The sequence below is a fragment of the Peromyscus maniculatus genome, chromosome 9 (assembly GCF_049852395.1).
Source record: "Peromyscus maniculatus bairdii isolate BWxNUB_F1_BW_parent chromosome 9, HU_Pman_BW_mat_3.1, whole genome shotgun sequence".
NCBI lineage: Eukaryota > Metazoa > Chordata > Mammalia > Rodentia > Cricetidae > Peromyscus > Peromyscus maniculatus.
This window is the reverse complement of record NC_134860.1, coordinates 25591679-25614382: the sequence shown is the minus strand read 5'-3', so window position 1 is coordinate 25614382 and position 22704 is coordinate 25591679. Positions and strand designations below refer to the sequence as shown.

Below are 22704 nucleotides of genomic sequence, written 5' to 3'. Positions count from 1 at the left end.
TTATAAGCCTCAGTTTCTCCAGCATAAACAATAGTAACATGTATATTGCATGGATATTGAAACAATTGAGTTGATGGATGTGGAACATTTTACTCAGGTACTGGCACACAGTAAAAGGCCTCAAAATATCAGTTATTCTCTTGATTATGAATATTTTATAATTAATAATTACTGGATGGTAAAATAAATACCAATCAGATTTTGTGTGTACATGTAAACTTTTTATGAAGACCCACCTAGTATTCCCCTACGGTCCTCTTATGAGCTTTTTCTCCTGGCCCACTAGAGCTATAATAGCTTTATTTCCTCACTATGTCAAGTTCTTGCCCTTCTCCAAAGTGTCTGCCCTGGGTTCTCCCCATCTAGCTCTTCCCCTTCAATGTGTAGTACTTACCTTCTCTGAAGAGGTATCATTATTGCCAGTGTTTTCTACATGCCCCCTTGAACCAAAATTACAATTTTATATTTATTGCTTATTTGTATATTGCCTGTCACTCTGCTTCCAGATATTAAGTGCAAAGGAAGCCACAGCTGACACACACACACACACACACACACACACACACACACACAGAGAGAGAGAGAGAGAGAGAGAGAGAGAGAGAGAGAGAGAGAGAGAGGGAGAGGGAGAGGGAGAGGGGGGGGAACCTGGTACTTAGGATGTAATCAATAAATATGTTTTTATTTTAAGAAAAAAAAAAAGGTCTTCATACCCTGATGAAAATGTACTAGAAAAGGAAGAGGCCATTCCAGGAGACACAAAATCATCTCCATTAACCTCTAATTTAGGTCACTGAGCTGTACATTGTTCCATAGTCTGAGTGTTCTAGTCATTGATAGCAAAGGGGAAGAAAGGTACCCTTCCTCCATTGTACAATAATAAAGTGAGCGGAGACATTTATTTTCAGTGTTCATACCCTCATATCTGGTACAATCAGGAAAAGATGAAAACATCAGACTGCAAAATATTTTTGCATATTTCAGTGTGCATCTGTTAAAACATGCATCCACAATCCATCTGTGCAAAAGAAGCCAAAACACCATAAGGTTTGAATACACTCAATGGGCCCGTAGGGCATCCCTTTCAGTTCCCTGGAATGGGAAGGAAACTGGTGTGCACAGCCAGGCCCAGAGCCATCATGGAAGTGAGTGGAGGCTGGGCTCTTGCACTCCAAAGAGCCCCAGATCAGCTGCCACAGAAATTCATACCTCGGGCCATGCTAAACACACCCCCAGGGACAGATTATTCTGTTAACAAGCAGCAGGGTGCCACACAGAGATATTGAGGTCTCCTTGTCCCTCCAGCAGGTTTTCCAGAAGGATTCTGTTGTTTTCTTCTGAAATCCAGGATACAAGAGTAATTTTACCAATTTTGTAGTTTACCATTTCAGTGAAGTGATTTTTCAGCTTTGTTTAAAAAAAAAAACCCTGTGTTTTCTTAATAGATGCAGTTTTAGTACACAGTGAAATAGTAAAACTGGAAGTAAATAGTAACATAATTCTAAAGGAAATGATTTATGGAATATAAGTAAGTATGAGAAAACTGAAAAAAAATGCAGACTAGGAAACCTCAGTGAATGACCTGGAGCATCATGCCAGCAGGAAGTTGCCCCAATCAGATCACGAGCTGAAGCTTGTACCAGTCTGTCACTTGCGTCCCTTTGTATGAGTGGTGGCTCTTAGCATGAGGTCCTTGGGCCCCTGATTTGTTATATTAGAGCGCCATAAGGGGTTTCCAAACTACAGTGGTTAAATATGCGTGTGGAGAATTTCTAAGGCTTAGGTCTAAAGATTGCCATCACTTCCCCAGTACAAACAGAAGTGGCACACCAGCCCACTGCTCTTCTGCCTGCCATCCCACTACTCCTTACAGAATGACAGCTGTCAAAGTTCCCACAAGACAGCTTCTCTCTGTTGAGATTCTGGGAAGAACTTGTGTTCAAATGCTGTTGGATTATTGTACCTCTTTCCTGTTTTCCCCCTTTTTTGCCATTTCTCTTTCATGTCTTACGTGAATGAGAACATTTTTGTTTCTTTCTTTGTTTTTGTGGTGGTGCTGGATCAAACCTGAAGCCTTGGCCATTCTGATCAAGTGCTCTATGACTAAGCTACATATCCAATCCATGAATGCCTTCCAATCTAACATCCAGCTCTACATGTTTCCTTCTAGACCCTGTGGGAGGCCAGCTGGGAGGCCAGCTGGGAGACCAGCTCCCACATTTTACCCCAGGGTACTCTTTGAGGAGAGAGGGATAGGAGCTTAAGATAGAAGGATAGAGGGGAGAGAAACAGAACACAGAATAGCCTCCAGAGGGCCTGGGTCCTAATCCACTAGGCCCTTCTGTCTCTTCTAAAGGGCTATTTATAGGAATGCGAAGGGATGGAGCAAAAGACCTCCCCCTAGCCCAGCCAAGTGTGGGCCCTTCCAATCACCTAGTAGCGATGCACATGGTCAAGCAATCCTCTAATGTAGCTCTGCTGAGTAAAGCAAACTCAGATCTCACTAGGAAACCTTTGTGGGCCTCCACAAGACCCTCACTTGAACCATGCTATCATGTCCCATTTTGGGTATTTGAACTCATTATCCTGTTGCTTGGAAGCTATGATCTTACCTCTATTCCTCTCTTTTGTCTCTCGATTGTCTTTGCTTCTCACGAATGAATACGATGACTCTTGAAGGCTTTAACTTTAAGGCAAGGGCTGCATGTGTTGGGAAGCCAGAATTCTTAGCAAAGGCCACCTTCTTTCCCTGGCCGAACCTCATGGCCCGTGTTTGTTGTCCCTTCAGCAGTGCTGAGATGGATGACGAAGTGACCTCTATGAACTGCCCTTATCCTTATACTCAGAAACCAAAACCAATGTATTAAATCTTCAGTAATTGGATGGATTATATTGCCACTTGGATTTAATCAATAGTAAGACATTCATTATTGAAAGATGGTAGAGTTTTCCCTTGTTACGTAGGAACAAACGACCTTTGCATAGTATGTATAACCCTGTAGGCTATGGTGATCTTTCATCTCATTAAAACATAATGAGGAAAAGCCATTTTCTCATAATGAGGCAGAACCAAATGGGCCCTTAGAAAAATCAATCAAAGATTATTAAGAAAGAAAATGTTTGTTAAAGAGAGTGTGTTTTCTTGTAAGTACTATGGCCTTATAGTAGCAGGACAGACATGGGCTAGCTAACTCTAGGAAGGGCTACCCTCCCATATGTTGATTAAGGCTATTTTTAATTTTTTTCTTCTCTTCCTTATCCTGCTCCTCCTCCTCCCCTTTCTTATCCTCCCCCTCTCCTTCTTTTTCAACCTCTCTTCCTCATCCTCCTTCTCCTCATCCTCCTCTTCCTCCTTCCTCAAACATCGTCTCAACATGTAGCTATGAATGTCCTAGAACTCACTACATAGACCAGGCTGGCCTTGAACTTCAAGACTTCCACCTGCCTCTCCCCTCCCAAAAGCTGGGATTAAAGGCATGGACCACTGTTGTTGGTTGTTTTTTCTTTGGGGGGCCTGCTACTCAGCTCCCAAATAAGTCACACATGGAGGCTTATTCAGCCTTAGCTTGGCTTGTTTCTTTCTAGCTTTTCTTAACTGAAGTTATCCTGTCTACCTTTTGCCTCTGGGCTTTTACCTTTTTCTATTTCTGTATATCTTTCTTTCTTACTTACTCCATGGTGGCTGGCTGTATGGCTGGCCCCTAAAGTCCTCCTTCTTCTTCTCTCGTTCCTTCCTCTCCTTTCAGATTTGTCCTTCTATATATACTCTCTGCCTGCCAGCTCTGCCTAACCTTTCTCCTGCCTTGCTATTGGCCATTCAACTCTTTATTAGACTATCAGGTGTTTACACAGGCACAGTAACACAACTTCACAGAGTTAAACAAATGCAACTTAACAAAAGTAACACACCTTAAAATAATATCCTGTATACAACACACCACTACACCCAGAATACCAAAGAAGTTTTTACATATGTTAAGTTGAAAACTAGTCTGAATTCTGTCTCTGTATGCATGCCCAACACACTTAGGCTCATTCATACTGTGAAATGATCATAATGTTAAAATAATTTAATGATAGTAACCTTCAAATATGCATCAACACAGGATGATGCAACGAGACTTGCTTCTCCAACAATATCAGCTCTTAGCCAACATTTCTATTACAAATCCTCATACTCTTCTAGGCACACCTTGTGGGGTCTTTTTTAATAAAAATTTGTTATGCATCTCTCAAGATTATTGAATTCAAAAGACATAGCAATGTTTTACTGCATATAAAAATATCAATAATTCAGTATGATTTCTAATTATCCCATGCATTCTTCTCATTATTTATTTTCTTGTATCTAGACTTTAAAAATCCACACACTGTAATAACTATGTCCTTAACATTTTTAAATCTATGAGCTCTTCTTGCCCTCTCTTTCTCTCCCTCTCCTTCTTCCTCTCCCATCTCTACCTCATAAACACATTTTCCTCTTCAGAGTCTCTCAGGTTTTTTTCTGACTTCGTCTATGTAGAATCTTTATATATTCCCTTTCTCTTCTATATGTTTTACAAATTAACAATTATACCTAAAAGTTTGTTCAAATTTATTTGATTTTTATTTGCAAATATCTCAATATTGTGTACTTTTCTCCCACTTGAGGCATGTGATATCTATTTATTTTTCATTTTGTAATCTGCCATCAATGAATACAGTTAGCTTGCCAGAGATTGTCTCAGTCAGCTAGAGCTGCTATAACAGCATCATAGGCTAGTTACATCAGAAATGCATATTTACAGCTTTTGGCAACAGGGAGACCCGGTTCAAGGTGCTTGCCTTGTGGACTTTGTTTCAAGGCCTCCTCTGGGACTTCCCTCTCCTCCTGTGCTCACGGAATGCATTCAAAGAGCAGCATCAAAGCAGATCTCTCTGCTCTTTCTTCTTATGAGAGCACAAAACCTATTTGGTCGGTGTCCCATCCACATGATTTAATTTAATAATAATGACTTCTCTGGTGGCCCCATCTCTAAAGATAGACGCACCAGGAATTGGGGTTTCAACATAAAATTTTTGATTCAGTTAGTCCCTGATTACCAAGGGGTGATTTTTAATTTTATCATTCGCTTTATATTCTTTTTTTTTTTTTTTTTTTTTTTTTTTGGTTTTTCGAGACAGGGTTTCTCTGTGTAGCTTTGTACCTTTCCTGGAACTCGCTTTGGAGACCAGGCTGGCCTTGAACTCACAGAGATCCGCCTGGCTCTGCCTCCCGAGTGCTGGGATTAAAGGCGTGCGCCACCACCACCCAGCAAGACAGGGTATTCTTAACTGAACACATTTTGTAAAGAGAATGTCTTTCCTACCTTTTCATCAACATTCTTAATGAAAATAGGTGAAATGGTAACTTTTTTTCTTTAACAGTTTTAAAACTATTTGTTCACAAGTACCCTCCAATAGTAACCAATTAAAATGTCTGTTTATAGTATAATTATGAACTTGTATATTTTAGTTATTTTTCTTCTCCTGTGTGATTGTGGACAGATCACATAACTTCTCTACAATGTGGTTTTCCTGACTCTGACCGGGATAAGGATGCTTACTATCCCACAGATGTACATTGCAGCGGCATAGTCCATGGAGCCTCTAGGGCACTGTTGGATTCACAGAGCAGCAGCTGCAGTTACGATGGTTGGTTTAATTACAGACAGAAAGTGGCACCTTAGGACACTCATCTGCTATGCTAGAATTTCAAGTCTTATACACTAAATTTCTTCAGTATGAATGATAACGCATGTGACTTTTTTTCTGAGACAAGGTCTCACGATGCAGCACTAGCTAGCCTAGAACTCACTGTGTAGACCAGGCTAGCCTCAAACTCATAGAGATCTGTCTGCCTCTCCCCAGTGCTGAGATTACGTGTGTTCTACCATGTCCAGCTTATGTGCTATTTTTTGACTCTCAATTTAGGTTTGTTTCTTTTCCATTAAGAATGAAAATTATATATCATGGGAAGTTTTCTATTGTTAAAGGGTTAGTATTGTGTATGAGATCTAGAACACTGATTTGCAGGCCAAAAACTTAATGATCAAAATAACCATATGCACATGTTCAAAACAGAAGCTGCTTTTCACTGAGGTGTTCAGAGAAGTAGGGCACAGAGAGATGAGTCTGGGCCATAATTATTGGTGTGCCCCAAAGTGTTCTGAATGGAAATGGTTCTGTGGCACTTCTAGGTTCCCATGCCTTAAATGATGAGCTTAGATAAGATGTCTGTCTACACATGTGGCTGTCATGGCTAAGCCTTGAATTTTATTTGACAACGAGAATAAAGTTATCTTCCCCCTTAAATAGATGGCTGCTGTTCTATTAATGGCATCATATACTTTCATTAAATTAAGAGTAGATTTAAAAAAAAAGGAGATGAGGGGAGAGGAGAATAATGGCCATTTAATGTCTTCTCTGTCTAGTGAAAAGATGTTAATTGAATGCACCCAATTGATCATGGATCAATATTTTTCCCCAAAGAACCAGATGGTATTCTAAATTGCTTTGTGAGTATAAGTACAACTCTATGTGATTAAATATTTAAATTTAAAAAGGTGTGCTAACTATGCTGAATTCAAAGAGAACTATATCCTAGCTAGAATTTTATTTTCTATCTAGGGAATACTGGCTCATGGCTCTCTGGGCCTGCTATACAGGTAAAGAGGACTGAAGGTTGCGACTCGCCTTGGGTTTGAGAAAGCATGGCTTCTGGCAAAGAGTACCATCTGTTCACACATGCAAAGGGCAGCACTGAGCTGCAGAACACTGGCTATGCAGGGAGCTGATGGTGGTCACTTTCCTGCCAAATAGAAATATGTAGTTAACATTTCTATTATTATTTTCTTTTGTGCACGAAGGTACACATAGAGGTGTATTAGTATGTTCTGTGTTGCTGTAGCAAAATACCTAAAGCTAGAACTTCATAAACAAAAGCATATTTAGCTGAAACGTTGGGAGACTATACCCTTAAATAGTGTGGTTGTAGGTGAGATGACCTCTGCTATGTCATATCTCAGGTGACATCAAGGCAGGAAGGAATACAGGAAAGAGAGATCATAAGGCCAAATAGGAAACTGGATAATGGAAAATCCATCCTCCTCTTTTATAATGCCCATGCAAGTACTCACCAACATCTTACAGTAACTACCTTGATTTTTCCCAAGGGCTTTGCTGTCTAATGTCTGAATTTACTCTGTACAGTTGCTTACAGGTCATCTCCTTTTGTCAGTCTAAGAAAATCTGGTTTCACGTGACAGGTATACATGCTTACTCAAAGAAATTCAAGTAACACTAAACAGTTAAAAACAGGAGTTCCATTCCTGATTCCACTTCTCAGTAGTAACAGTTAAGAGCCCTCAAGTACTTTCTCCCTAGATCCCCCCAGTGAAAATGCATGTGTGTGCATTTGTATGGATATCTTCTTCTAGAAATGCTGTATACTGGTGTTGCTTGACAATTTGTATTTTTCTTATCTTCTTTACAATTTTTACTTTCTACCAACTCTCTATTGTTTTAAAAATAATATCAATTGAGATTATAGTATAATTATATAATTCCTCCCTTTTTTTCCTCCTTCCAAGCCTTCCCACAATCACCCCGTCCCACTCTTTTTCAAATCCATAATCTCTTTTACTTTAAATGTTGTTTCTTACACACACACACACACACACACACACACACACACACACACACACACAAACACACATACACACACAAAAATTACACACACATAAATAAACACATAAATACAACCTACTTAGTTGTACTTGTATACACACACATTCATATATTCAGGGCTGGGCATTTGCTAATTGGTGTGCTCTTCCCTGGGGAAAGGCAATTTCTCCAATTCCCAGTATCCCTTAGTATTCCTTGAAGCCTTATGAGCTTTTCTTTTGCTGTCATCTTTTCTTAGCTCATGGTTAGCCGCCATGTTGGAAGACTTCATGACAGTTCTGTGAGACACAATCTCACCACTAGAAGATCCCTCTTCCTCTGACTACTATAATCCTTCTTCCCCTCTTCTACAACGATCCAACCCTTTGATGTAGGAGTTGTGTTTTTAGATCTATCATTTGGGACTGGGCTCCATAACTCTACATTTTGATCAGTTGTGACTTTCTACAATGGTCTCCATCTGTTGCAAAGAGAAGTTTCCCTGATAAGGGGTGAGAACTATGCTTATCTGTGGATATATGGAAAAATATTTAGAACGTAGTTAGGGATGATGCTGGTTTAGTAACCTGGCAGTTGTAGGTTCTCCTTCAAGATCCAAGGCTTCACTAACCCTTGGTAGTTGTCTAGATTTCCAGTAGCAGGCATGATTTCCTTTTTGTCCTGTGGATCTTAAGTCCAATTAGAAAGCTGTTGCTTACCACCAAGGTATGCATGTCCCTACTGCACCCTTAGAGTTATTGTGCCATGATGATCATTGCTGTGGTTCATAGGCATCATAGCTGGGTAGGACTGTTGGTTGCTTCTCTCTTTTGGAAGCTTGCATGGCATCTTTGGTACATGAAAGCTAGTCCTAGAGAAGTCTTTCAAATCAGTTTCAGCTATACATTCTTTACATCCATCTCATATAACCATCTACTCTAGCTCTCCTTCCTGATTTTATGTCTTGTAAGCATGAAGCTAATTTCTCAATTACTTTATTATTTCTGCCTTGTATTTTTAAAATATTTGTGTCTATTTTATGTGTGAAAATAGAAATCAAGTACAAATTCAAATCTCCATTCACTTACCCCCCTGCACAAAGGCACAGTACCCTGTTAGTACTGTCAAGGACAAGATGACTAGATGCCCAGTGTGTGGCTTGCTGACTTGCTTTGGTGGCATGCCTGAGATCCTTGATTTACCATTACTGGCCCAGACACCATCAATAATCTTAACAAACAAGCTCTAGACCCTGATGTGTATTGAATCGAACTTGTATTTGTTTAAGTCACTGTTGGTTAGGCTTTCTGTCACCTACAGCCAAGTGCTTTGGTAGATGGGATAAGGTAAGGAAAGCTGGCAAGAAAGCTAATTATGAATGCCAAGCTAAGGCCAGGCATTCATAAGTACAAATAAGCCTCTGTGTGTGATTTATTTTGGAGCTGGGTGGAAGGACCCCCAAAAGAGCCCCGAAACAATCAATAAAAAGTCAGGATCTCTCAACTGAACTGGAACTTGCTACATAGGCTACTGTCTGGCCGTCAATCCCAAGCACCTGCCTGTCTCCACCTCCCCAGTTTTCAGATGGTTTTGTACATAGGATATGGGAATTAAAGTCAGGCCCTCCCATGTGCAAGGTGAGCACTTTACAGACTGGGCCATCTACTCAGCCCCATGGGAAGAAGGATTTTTGAACAGTAGGTTTCAATATCCTCAGATTAAATATAATTTTACTTTCTATCAGGGACCAACTTCCAGTTTTTATTTTCATGGAAAGATCCACGTTGAGGTTTTACAATATTGCTCACAGAAAGTCTTCTGGGTCAAAGTATTTTATGGGGTTTAGTAGTTATAAACTGATGACTGTAAGGCTGCTTGGTCAATTTCCTTAGAAAAATCCTATTGCCAGTAGAAGAAAAATTGAAAGAAGGATTACACAAAGTTCATCCAACATGGAAGGTTAGGCTTCAAGGTGCTCACCTGTGTACTGGGGGCTCCAGGGATGCTAGCAGAGGGTGAAAGTTTGAGCTCTGCTATGGAAAGTTCAAAGTTTGGTTTGAATTGGCAAATACCTTATACTCCTCATTTCTCACTTCTTCAAGGTTAGTTTTGAAATAATCAACTCTAACCAGCTGTGTTCCCAGCAATGCTCTTCATAGGTACTGAGGACAAGTGGCTCATCAGCATAAGGCCAGTCACAAAGGAGGGCTTTTCAGAGAGGGTGAAGGGGGTGCTTTGCACCCCTTAATCCTGGATCTGTGGAAACATTGAGCTGTTTGAAAGCAGGAAAGCCAGCACCATGGTCTGTGGAAGGCTAGCAATTAGGAGGGACTTGTCATGTATAATTGGCACAATCTACTCACAGCAGGTTGCTCAAATAGTCAGAGCAGCAAGACACCAGTCAATTCCCTGAAGTGGAGGCCAGGATGCTCTGGAGGTGGGGGATGCTCTGAAGTAGAGGCCAGGATGCTCTGGAGAGGAGGCCAGGATGCTCTGGAGGGGAGGCTGGGATGCTCTGGAGAGGAGGCTGGGATGCTCTGGAGAGGAGGCTGGGATGCTCTGGAGGGGAGGCCTAGATACTAAGGCACATCTCCAGCTTTGTCCTGCAGAAGCTCATTGAGCTTTCTCTTGGCCTTCTGAACCTTGATGTGCTAGAGAAAGGCCTTCAGCAGCCCATGGCTTCCATTTCTGCATAGTTCTTTCCATAGCATGCTTCAAGTTATACCCTTGGGAAAGTTACGAAGAGAGAGTGTGGGCTTCAAAGAGAGGCCATCTGAAGTCCAACTGTGACAATTTCACTTAGCAGCAACCAGTGTGACTTTGGTTGTGCTGTTTGGTCTTATTTTCCTCATCTATGAGACAGGGGTCTAGACTGCTAAGTGGATTGATAATATACTTTCTGAACACATTTTTTGAGGGGGGTCCAAAAATCTGCATCTCGCACTTGTGAGACAAACTTTTCACATTCCAAGCCATCTCCTCAGCCCCAAATGTAGGTATTCCATTGCTTCTATTGTCATCAGTATTCACCTGAAAACAGTAATGATGCTCTTACAATATTTCGGCACAAGGAGGGCTACGGAGATACAGAGGCATAGTCCTGTTCAAAAATAGTTTGCGCATTGCCTGGCAAAGTGAGACCTGCTCCCCTCTCCCAGCCATTTCCAATTTTGATACTGTGTCCATTTGATCACACCCATGCCCACTGAAACCTGGAACCTAATAAGAACAAGGTTTCTTCACAGGCTGTTGACAATCTCTGTCTGCTGTTTGGCCTCGTGGAATATAAGCTATCAGTTGCAAATGCTAGGCTCTACTATCAGCATGAAAGCCATCATGGAGTGTGCCTCAGTGCGGAGATGTAGCTGGGGATGACACAGGAGTTACAGTTCTCAGGTCCTACCTGAAACAATCCCTAACAGACTTCGGCCAAGCTCTAGAACAGTCCGATCTTTCCATTTACTGTTGGCTCCAATTGTACCAACTTGCCAGCCCAAGTGCTAAGTATGTGCCACCTGTACACCCGTATCCATAAGTGCACACAGACACATACACACACACACACACACACACAATCACAGAAGCTTTTGCTACAAACAAAATAAAGGACTGAGTAAAAAACACAAATGAAAGAATAATTCTGTTGCTGGACACTAGGCCTAGCAGATGAAGGTCCCTGCTTAGGATCCTGGGGACAATGTTGTACAGGAGGGCCTCTGATGCTGCAGCCCCATTCCAGTCCAAGCTCAAGTGTTTTGAGAGTAGCTTGGAATTGACCATGGTGGAAATACTTATATATGGAAATTGGTACACAGTAAATCAGAGTTTCATCCTGAAGGATGAGGCTGTTGGTATGCACAGCCTGTTGATGGTGTGAACATTGATTTCCTAGGCCCTCCTAGCATTATTCTTACTCCTACCCATTTATTCCCAAGCATCCTTCATGCCTGAGATTGCATACCACTAGACTCTGGGGAGAAGTCCTCCTCCTGGCTTTGCTGCACACTTTACTAAAAGCACTAGTAGGTCTCATATTTTATCATCTCCCAAAGTATTGCTTTCAACTATGACTTTCAAAATAACCAGGAGGGTTAATAGCATCTTTGCATGATATTCTTCTTAGAGTCAGGGCAACTCCATGAAGGTGCTGTCTGTCTTCCATTGAGAGGAAAGTTTGGTGTCACTCTGAGCAATGTCACTCCTGCTATGTGTCATGGTTTACTGATACCTATTAAACCAGGGGATGGGGGACAATTCTTCTGTCTTCTTTCTCATGGATATATTAGGCTACATATATATATATATGATTAGGCTACAATGCAGAGGATCTTTCTGTTGGCTAATTTTTTCAATTTTGAAAGTAATTTTTCGTTATTTAGCAGAGCCATCGATCATCCCAGACAGAAGCAAAATGAGAGTTCATTGCAGGAGACTTAATTTTGGTCTACTGAACTCAGAGGAGGTGAATGATTATGCCAGTAGTCAGGACACTGATTAACTTAGGATAGACTGGAGAATTAGTTTTCTGCTATGGGAACTGAGAGCCCAGTGAAAATGGGAACACAGAGATTTTATAATTCTCCTTAGATGCTTAAATGAACTTTTGTCCCAGGTTACACCTTCAGTTGCCTAGAGAGGTGAGGCAGTGTACTGTATTGTGGGGGAACAAGCACTGAGTTGGCTGAGGGTGGATGTGCAGAGCCCAGAGTGTAGAGGACTAACACACACAGCTGTATATACACAGTCATACATGAACACTGGTCCTCATCCCTTTCCATAGTTTACAGTCCTTACAGAGCCATGTTAGTTGACTCTCACTCAGGATCTGTTCACAGAACCCTTTCCACTGTCAGTCCATCCCTTCAGACTTTTCTCTATCCTTAGTGATGCAGGACTGCCAGTTTTCATCCCCACCAGATGCATATTGGCCACCCATCTTTTTCATCCCCAAGAAGAGGATCTTTTCTGTGTTATGATGTGTTGTTTTGTAAAACTAAGCATCCACAAGACAGCCAGCCCTTCTTGTGCTAATGTTAGTGGCTTCTCAGTATTAGTTGTCAGCTAAGGAAGGCTGTGCACCTTGCAAAGTCCTCCTTGTAGACTCCTCAATCTATCCCTCCGAGGGAGAAGAGAGGAAGGATACAAGGCCTGTTCTCCTTTAGCCGTGTGTGTTTGTGAGAGAATCAGGAGAAAGTTAGAGAATGTCTAGTTGCTCTCATGTTGCATCTATGAACAGTTTGACAGTTAACTCTACTCTTGTGGTAAACATACTGCTTTCCCACGATTCTGATTCTCACCTCAACTCTGCTGTGGGCTGAGGTGAGGCTAGCAGATTTTCCTCTCTAGTCTCAGGTTCTCTAGTAGAGTGAGGTAAATAGCAAAGATGTAGCAATGAGAAGGAGGAAAAACTAATGAATTTTAACATTCCTTGGGGGCTATGAGTTTATGATTTAATAATCACAGCAATCCTGTGAGATAAAAACTACTATTCTCAACTTTGATCACCAGATTGATGTGGTGGCCTTCAGTTGGCTTCTTCCTTGGGTCTGTCACATCAGCTGTTCCCTCACTGGCACCCCCCCCCTGCTTTTTGTCTCATTTCCTCTCATTTGTTTTCCAGATTGGTCTAAACACAGCCTCTTCAGGCATAACTTTCTGTCTTAACTTCTTCTCCATCACGTGAAACAATCTGTAATTATTTGTATAGCTGGGCGATGGCAGACACTGTCTCTTTTCTACAATCCTGCCTTTTTGTACTTCATCAGCTGGTGCATAGCAAGTATTCCATTAAATGCCTGTTGAATGAACAAGTGGGTGGGTCTTAGCTTACTAGGGACTGAAGTTTGGAGAGCAGGGTGATTTGCTCAGAATCACCCATGTAGGAATTGGACCCAAAGTCAGATGTGCTGTGTGCTGCCACCCGGGGTAAGGGACTTAGGTGGAGCACTGGTGGGAAGTCACTGTAGCTTCCTCTACAGTACCAGAGAGTTCTACCTGCTCCATCCCGAAGAGCCTCCAGTTCTCTCTCTTCGCTGTGTCTGAATGCTTTCTTACTACCGGACCAGACTCCTACATGGTATACTCCAATGGAGTTGATTCACTTTCCAAAAATGAAATTAAACATCCTCATAATGTTATTCACTCAGCAGGATCTGACCCTCCCAGTGTTCCACTTAATCCTTGCCAAACACATATGAGTTTTATATCAATCACACAATGTGATTTCCCTTTAATTACTGGGGACAGTGGGGAGTAAGAGACTTAACTGGAAAGCTATAGGTATCTAGTTCAATTGGAGTATGATGTTTTGTGTTTGCAGAGATTAATAAAGACTGGAGGAAAAAGTAATGTGCGTGTGGTCTCAGTAGGCTAACGCCTCCTTACTATCCATATACTATATCTAAGCAGTGAGTAATTATTATTCCATCTTAAGCTCCTTACATAGTGGTATCAATAATATCTTACTGAAGAGTCTTGACTGTATGTAAAGCCACTTACTCAATACACTGTTAGAACAATAATTTTATTATAAGCACTTTCTTTCAAGTTATTAAATACAGAAATTAACAAGAGTTGTTCTTTTGCCATTCAGCTACACTATAATGTCCTCAAGGAATTTTTAAAGTACAACCTTTTGACATGATGATGCTATTCTGTCATATATTCGATACAGGAATATTAATCACACACACACACACACACACACACACACACACACACACACACACACACACCCTTCAGAACACAGTCATGAGGAAAGAGTAGCATACTTATTAAGTGTTTTGCAGATGAGGAACTGTGAGGAGCAAAAAGGGTCTCTCGCTATGATACTTTCGACTCCACAACTCTGATGTTTCTTTGAAAGATTTCTCATCAATGCTTGCATCTTCACATACTGCAAGGATCTGGGCTATCCACCACCATAAGACACAATCTAGATGTGAGCACTGGACAATTAGCACCAGGTCTTTCTCATTCCTATCAACACTAAGAGCTGATGGGAAGACCACAGTCACACTCCTCTGAAGCCCTGATCTCTGAGCATCCTGTGGGATGGTGGAGTGCGCTGGAGTGGCTGCTAAATGCCCATCAGTCCCATCACTTGGGCAAGCTGGAAAGCAAAGAAAACAAAACACAAAATAGATTTTTCTATTGACTGCATAGCTGTTGGTTCACTGGAGCTGAAACTTGTGTAGATCTAGCTAGGGCTTAAATCTAAATTTCCTACTCTATGGCCGGAACAACTTATCACAAACCCCACTATTTACAGTAATAATATTCATTAGCGTTTATTGAGTATTCACATTGTGGCAAGAGGACCCATTCTATGGGCTCCACGCTTCTAACACATATGAATCCATTTTCTTTCACTATGTCTAACATTTGTTTCACCGTTTAAAATACTGATTTTGAAAACTGACATAGAGGGCAAAGTGGTCCACCAAGCATAGCTACCTCATGAGGGTTTTACAGTGTATTGTTGCCGCCATTAACCAGTCTTTCCCTGTAAATGCTAAAGGGGCAATTCAGGAAGACAATACTTACCATGTTTTTCCACCAATGATTCATCTGGCAGATAACTCTCATTCTGAATTTTCAGGACAGACACTTCCCCAGCACCAGAAGACTTCTCCACGTAATTGTCTGTCTCATATTACAAACAGTAAAGTAGCTCAAGAGTTATTGCCAGGGCTGTTTTGTTGATGAGGAAACTAAGGCATGGTGATAGTAAGTAATGCCCCCAACATCATATACCAGGGTCCCTGCATTTAATCCGCACATAATTCCTCTCGTTGGGCAAAGTGAACTAGTGCTCCTCATGGGGGTGGGGGTGGGAGACAAACCACTACAGGAAGGTGAACTCCAAAACTAAAATTGGAATCTTTCAGGATGAGTTAGTGTGAAGTGCATTGGAGTGGCTTTCTTTGGACATGAGCGGGAAATTCTTTTAAATTTAGGCAGAGTATGAAGTAATGAAGTCTAGCCTTTCCTCATTTCTCATGTTAGGAACACCCCACCCCCTTCCGCTATCACCTTGTTGGCATTTCTCCTGTGTGGAAGACTTCTCTGAGGTCATACTCCTACTTTTCAGTGTCTTCTTCCTCACAGCTGCATGCTTTCCACTTGGAAAGGGCGTGGTGTTAATTTGCAACACCAAATCTTCCAGAGTTAATTTAGAAATGGTAGGTACCACAGATATAGCCACCTGTGGGCACATGAGGACATGGAACAAAGCACGCTGAGGGCTCATGCGCTGAATGGAACCAGTTACTTACCTGTCTTTAGTCCCTTAATTCTAGATTTCTCAGGCCATGCTTTTACAGAAAGCAATCTATACCACTCCAAAAGAAAAATCATGTTTACTGGTGAAAATGACCTGAGTAAATGTGGAGGAAACACCTTTCCGGAGGCATCCACAAACAACTTTCTTTGTCTACGAAATTATGCCATCACCCGCCTGAGGCATGGCGCTGCCTTGCACACTCACGGTCACTTTTGCCCTGTCCGTGCCCCGTTTCTCTAAGTCACAGGACTGTTCTGAAGAACCACTTACAGCCCATGTCATCCTACTATTCCTTATCCTGCAGCTCAATAGGATGTGAGGCTGCAGAGGCAGATGACCTCCTTCCCCTAGACCCTGCACTCCTGATGATGTGTTTACGACCACCATCATCCTAATGGCTGCTTTTTCTTTCTTCTATTGTTCTCCACAGCTTTTTGCAATCTTTGCATTTGCAACATGTGGTGGCTATTCAGGAGGCCTGAGACTGAGTGTGGACTGTGTCAACAAGACAGAAAGTAACCTCAGCATTGACATAGCCTTTGCCTACCCGTTCAGGTAAGGAATGGTAATCCAAACTCCTCAGCCTCACAGCAGGCGGCTTTATTCCTTCTGTGGTTTCTGGTAGAAAAATGTAGGCTTCTAAAGGTTTCTGGGTAGGAAGAAATTCTGCTTGAAGCCACAGAATGTCATTACTAGAGTGTCTACCCACCACTCTACACTGGGAAGATTTGCTAAGCATACCTTTAATCCAGTATTGACTGTCTTCCAAAATTAAACCCTCCCACTATAGCCCAATGTTGAAGACTATCAACAGAGAGACTCTACTTACATAATTATTTTCTCCAATTTTAAGATTCCTTACTTTCTATTTAGATTTTTAGGTTGTATACAATTTTATATTGACTGTGCAATTCTGCCTGATAACGTGTTTAATGATATTAATGTCTAACGATGTCTCTGTGTACCAGATAAATGAGTGCCTGTTCAATCTCATTTACTCATCACAATGACACTTTGAGGGAAGTCCCATTACCATCATCAGTTACATCCTGGGGCATTGACAAATAAATTCATTTTTCCCTTACACTGTCTCTGTTACTAAGAAGCAGAGGTCGAGTTTTAGTCCACCTAGCTTGAAAGAAATTCATACCTCTATTGCTATACTTAACTTGATACAAACAACCCTTTTAACCTCTTCATCAACTCAGCGTCTGTTCATGCCGATAACCTGATTGCCAGAGCAGAGCCCCTTCAGAGCCTCTTCTCAACCTCACATCTCATGGCTCTGATCCAGAGACCTAATATAGACTAACTTCATTCCATTTTAAAATTGTTTATTCCTGTAAAATTCCCAAATAATTGACATCAATTAACTCAGAAGGGAAGGTGTTAAATAACTTTCAACCGTGTTTTGGTGTGTTATCAATGAACTCTCTGTTCATTTCATTTTAACATTACCTTCTATGGGCCTGATGGTGGTTCTATAATTACAAAGAAAGTCAAAATCAACCTTTACAAGTTTTTTTTGTAAGCAGGTAAGTACAGTATTTTCCAAAAACCTTTTCATGGACCCCGATGAGACTGTCACTGAAGGAAAGTGGAATGAAGGAAGAGAAAGAAGATGGGAGAAAGAATTTAGGAGTATGATAAAACAAACTCGAGAAATCCTTTTTAGTACTTTGTCTTTCTAATGTACATTTTGAATCACCAAGAGACCCATTGTTTTCCAAACATATTCCCCATGGAAATTATTTTCTTTCCTACCAAATAGCTCAGAGAATTCAAAAATTGTGCAATGTATTTTTAATATATTAGCCTCATAAACAAAGTCGAAAACAAATGTGCTTTTACTTATGGAGACGATGGAGCAAAAGAAATGATGTTTTTACCAATATTCTGAAGTGTTAAGAGTGTAGAATTAATGGCATGTTCAAACACTCCCTGCTCAGGTAGTCTCCTCACTTATAAGACTACAAAGATCAGAACTGCTAAGCATTCCTCCCTGAGGATTCATTATTAATATTTGTTCTGTGCTGGTAAAGAAGTCTGTGAAGAAACTGATTTTCTAGAAGTTCCATATGAAACTCTTGGCTTCTGGAGGAGAAACCAAGCCAATGCCTGTTCATTGACCAATGTTTACCATCTAGGATCTAGATAGAGTACCAGCTAAGAATTACCAATGGCCAGGGACTGAGATCCTTAACAACATTATTCCTGATCTCATAATGTCTGCATTGCTTCCACAATGATCTCGGAACAAGAGCTAGTAGAGGTGGGTAACCTCAAGTCAACCTTTTAAGGCAGAGGTTCTCAAACTTCCTAATGTGGCCACCCTGTAATACAGTTCCTCATGTTGTGGTAACCTCCAACCATAATACTATTTTTGCTACTACTTCAAAATGTAATTTTGCTACTGTTATTAATCATAATATAAATATCTGATATGCAGGATATTTGATATGTGACCCCTGTGAAAGGGTCATTTGACCCCAAAAGGGGTCTTGGTTTTTCCATTACATTTGGCCCAATTAAGGGCATCTGGAGAAACTGGGTAAAGCTGGTAGAGTTTTTATTCTTCCCCTTTTAAGTATCAGTCCTTTCATTTGGAAGATTTTTACTAGTGTTCTGAAACAAAAATGCTCATCCTTTGTTTTTTAACCCAGAATTTTCTTTCAAACACTATCTTATTCAGGAGCTCATATGCAAAGCAGATAAAGGACATTGAAAACATGGAAACAGAGGAGGGAAGAGCCTGAAAGACCCACCCACTTCCATTCTCTCATTGCCAGGCAAATGGCCTAAACTATAACTACTAAAGTATAGTGCACCCTCTGAAATAACTCCCCTATTCTTGTTAGAGAAGGAAAGAAAGTTTTGCCTCTCTGTTTACCATGTCTGCACATTTTACTGCTCATCCACTCCCACAGAACACCTTGTACTGTGTCCCAGTAACATCTATCTAGGAGAAGTGTTTGGCTTGCAATTTCAGCTCCACATTTGGATACTGTGAAATGCCATGCCCTTCTCCTGTTGAGAATATTCTCAAGAATAAGCAAGAATTTATACAGGTTATTGTGTGCATGGAAAACTCCAAAAGCCACTGTCAGTGATTTGATCATAATTCTTGAATTAAGATGGGAGCCTTCAGTAGCTTCTAACTGTTCAGTTTATTTACAAACACAAGAAAGATGTAAACTCAAGTACCAAGGCATTGAAACAAAAAGTGATACATTATGGAGTTATGAATGACAGATCAAAAGAGCCTTCTTACCTGGTTGGCCGACAAGGATTTCAGTTAATAAGATAATGTCAATTAGAAATTCTAGATAACTCACAAAAGACTCAAGTGCTGTTTCTAGCAAATGTGCCAAAATGTCTACTTCCTCTACACCACCATATGTGCATACTTTTGCTTATATGGGTGGCAGAGAGGATCACTATTCAGCAACATGTCATTTTATTATAGCACTAAGACATCTGCCACCTGACCTTCCTTTTGGCCTGTGATTAAAACAAACAAGTGATACTTGACTATTTTCTCATCTCCTGTAATGTGTTACCATGATGATGTGAATTTGCATGACATTGGTGGGGGGTGAGTTTTGGATCTCAGATTCTTAGTACGTCCTTTAGACACTGAAGTGTAAAGCAGGGCCGCTCCTTCTAAGGAGCTTAATATATACTAGAAGAATGCACAAACTTTGAGCTAAGACACGAGTGCAGCATGAAGGAGGTCAGGACTGCGCATTTCATGAGCTGTGGAGGGTGGAAGCAGACAAATTGGAAGCAGAATAGTTTATAAATTTAGAACATCCACAAAGTGAAACCTTAGACAGCCATTAAAACCACTTAACAATGTATGAGATACTCCTTGAACAAATACAAGGCCATGTTAAGTGATGATTTGGATTTATTTTCATTCTAGCTTATTGGAGTAGAGACTGGCATTTGCCTCACATTTAACCTGTCCCTTCCTCATTCCTGGCTGTACTTCCAGGAGTGCAAGCCTGGACCACCCTTAAGTAGCTTCCTCTAGCTATAGAAACTTGCCTAGCTAACAGTCATGGTAGGAAAAAAACACTAAAAAGTTAGTGTTTCATGGAGCAGCCCTCACCCAGTGACAACTGTGAGTAGTACCCCTCGTGTGGCACAAGTATAAGGCATGTTCTGTTCTACAGATTTTCTCAGAGATACTCAGCAGGACAGCTCCACCACTGATGAAAATCTAATGATTATGTAGCTTTTTTTTTAATCATCTTCTTTCTTTCCCTGTCCCACTAGAGCAGTACTCTTTTTTTCTGTTTTTAGAAATAACTCCTCCAAAAACAAGTTGCACTCATCTCTTCTTTTCAGAATCTATGTAATTGATACCTTTGTGTCATTGGCCACAGTTGCACAGTCTTGGCCATCTTCCCACCACCATGAACTTGGCCAGTTTCTTCCCTCACCCTGTGAAATGTATCTGTTGAACAGACAGTGGTACCTTTCCCATGGTGTTGCTGCCGGTGTGAATGAGACATACGTACAGAATGTTTAAAGAAGACCTGACATTCAATAAGTTGTCTCCTAATATACTGTTTTCTCTGTCATCATCAAATCAGGGCAGCTGGAAATAAGCTAGGAAGCTGAAAATATAACTGAATAGCAGAGTTGTCCTGGAAGCAACAATGAGCCTGAGACTATAGTTTTCCTCTCTTTATGCATGCAAACATTAGAAGACCCACATATTTAACTGTCTCATATAGAAAAACTTGATTTTTGATGCTCCAGTGTTCTTAGGGGGGATTATTATAGAGCCTTTGTTTTTCCTCCCCGCTCCCCCGCCAAACTGACAAAGTGGAAAAACCTGTCACATTAACTTGGTACCAGGAAATGATTTGTCATCACTGTGGCGGGAGAGGGAGACTCAGCCTAAGCCCCAAGAGCTAAAGAAAAGACAAGCAGGGGTGCCTCAGTTGACCCTGACCCAACAGTATCTCTTCTCTGTGATTCCCATTCCTCTTTGGAACATTTAAATAAGTGCAACTAAACAGGAAGGCTGCGGAACTTGGGCCTTTGCACAGTATTACCATCTCTGTCAGAGCCAAGGTAGGAAGAGAGCCTTTTCTTGAGATTCATACCCAGAGACAGTGGAGATAAACCCTATTTTCTCCCTGCTACTGAGTCAGTGGGGAAACACAGGTAGTCTGGGCTGCAGTGTTCTCCATCTGTGCTCAAGAAACGCCATGTCTGCAATTGGTACTTTGTTGTTGTTTCTCAGCACCAAATGTTTTCACTCTGCATTTCACAAAAATGCAGAAATGTCCAGTCTGTACTTCTCATTTTAACATTCACCTTAAACTGAATCTTTTTAGACAAGATTTTGTGCTGCCAGGCCCAGGAAGTTTAGAAGATTCTGAAGTCAAGGCCTAAAGGCCCAGGGCAAACCCTAAGCTAAACCCCTGGTTTTAAATCCAAGCTCTGCCATCCAGTGGGTGGAGAGTTATGAGCTCTTGGTCTGAGAGGAGTGACGAACCATGCTGGACCTTCATCTCCCATGTGAAAACAAAATAGCAGTATCCTCTCCACCATCTGCCAGTGAGCATTCACCTAGGTGATGAAATCACCTGTGGAGACTAGTATACATCAAGTGTATCACAAAGTATGCTGTTGGTGCTGATGTTGTTGCTAAAGAAATCTTGTGCAAGAATTTGACATGAGGGTTCAATTATACAACAGAAACCAAGACAGGGAGCACTATTTCACAATGACTTGTAGAGAATATTGTAGAGATTTCAGAAAATGATACAAATATTCACACTGACTGACAGCACAGGAGAGGTCAAATAGGAAGAATTATGTGAATGTCAAATTAATCTACATTCATTCATTAATCACACTGCTCTCCTCCCAGCCTATAAAGCTTCTAAAGTGGACTGCTGTAGCACTTCCCTGGGAGGAGATAGGTGGTAGGAAATCAAGTGGCTGTCTTGGTTTGGATTCCCACCAACACACAGTGAGACAAATATTTGAGTGCAAGCAGTTTTCTAGAAACCCCTACGAGGAAAAGAACATGAGACTAGGGACAGAAAGGTTACCACCGTGGGCGACTCAGGTACTGGGATTCCCTAAACCTGTGGACAACACATCTCAACAGGGCTCCACTCACACCAGTGATGGAGTTTTGGTGATGATCTAACCACTTCTGTTGGTTACTGATCAAAAGCTAGGCTTGCAAGTCCTTGTTCCAGTTGCTGTTCAGGAAAGCTACCAATCAGAGACTGAGTGCATTCCAAAGGCATTGTTGTGTATTGCAATGGTAGAAACACCATTTAGTCAAGGAGATCTGGGTGCGCACTCAGCAGCCTTCAACACTATACTGAGACTTTTCAGCCATTAGCCTAGAGTTGTGAATGTCCCACCCTGCTTCATGCATTCATTCTATCAATATGTATTGGGTGAGCACCTATAAAGTATAAGGCTGTTAATTATATATGCTCTTGTTCTGTAAAGTAGACATGGCCTCCCCCCTCATGAAATTGAAAACCAGTGGAGGATGGAAGATAATGAGAATCACACAGAAATACAAGGAAGTGCTGGTGTGGACTGAGTGGGCCACATGCTGTGTGGTGCAGAAGGGCCTATGATGGAGGCATTTAAAGCAGCCCATATGGAAGGAGAGAGAACGTGTTATGAAAAGGGACATCACGTGCTGTTCCTTGAAGAAGACTGAATAAAACAAACCCCAGACCTGA

The 22704-nt window shown here is 41.2% G+C and overlaps 1 protein-coding gene across 2 annotated transcripts in view; it reads left to right on the top strand.

Moving 5' to 3' along the window:
• The window catches only part of Synpr (synaptoporin), a 359507-nt gene that overhangs the window by 205329 nt on the left and 131474 nt on the right, over positions 1-22704 (top strand). For both annotated transcript variants that reach the window (XM_006975084.4, XM_006975085.4), the window contains one exon: positions 16401-16525. In XM_006975084.4, the coding sequence (XP_006975146.1) occupies positions 16401-16525 (125 nt within the window). The remainder of the gene's footprint in view (positions 1-16400; positions 16526-22704) is intronic.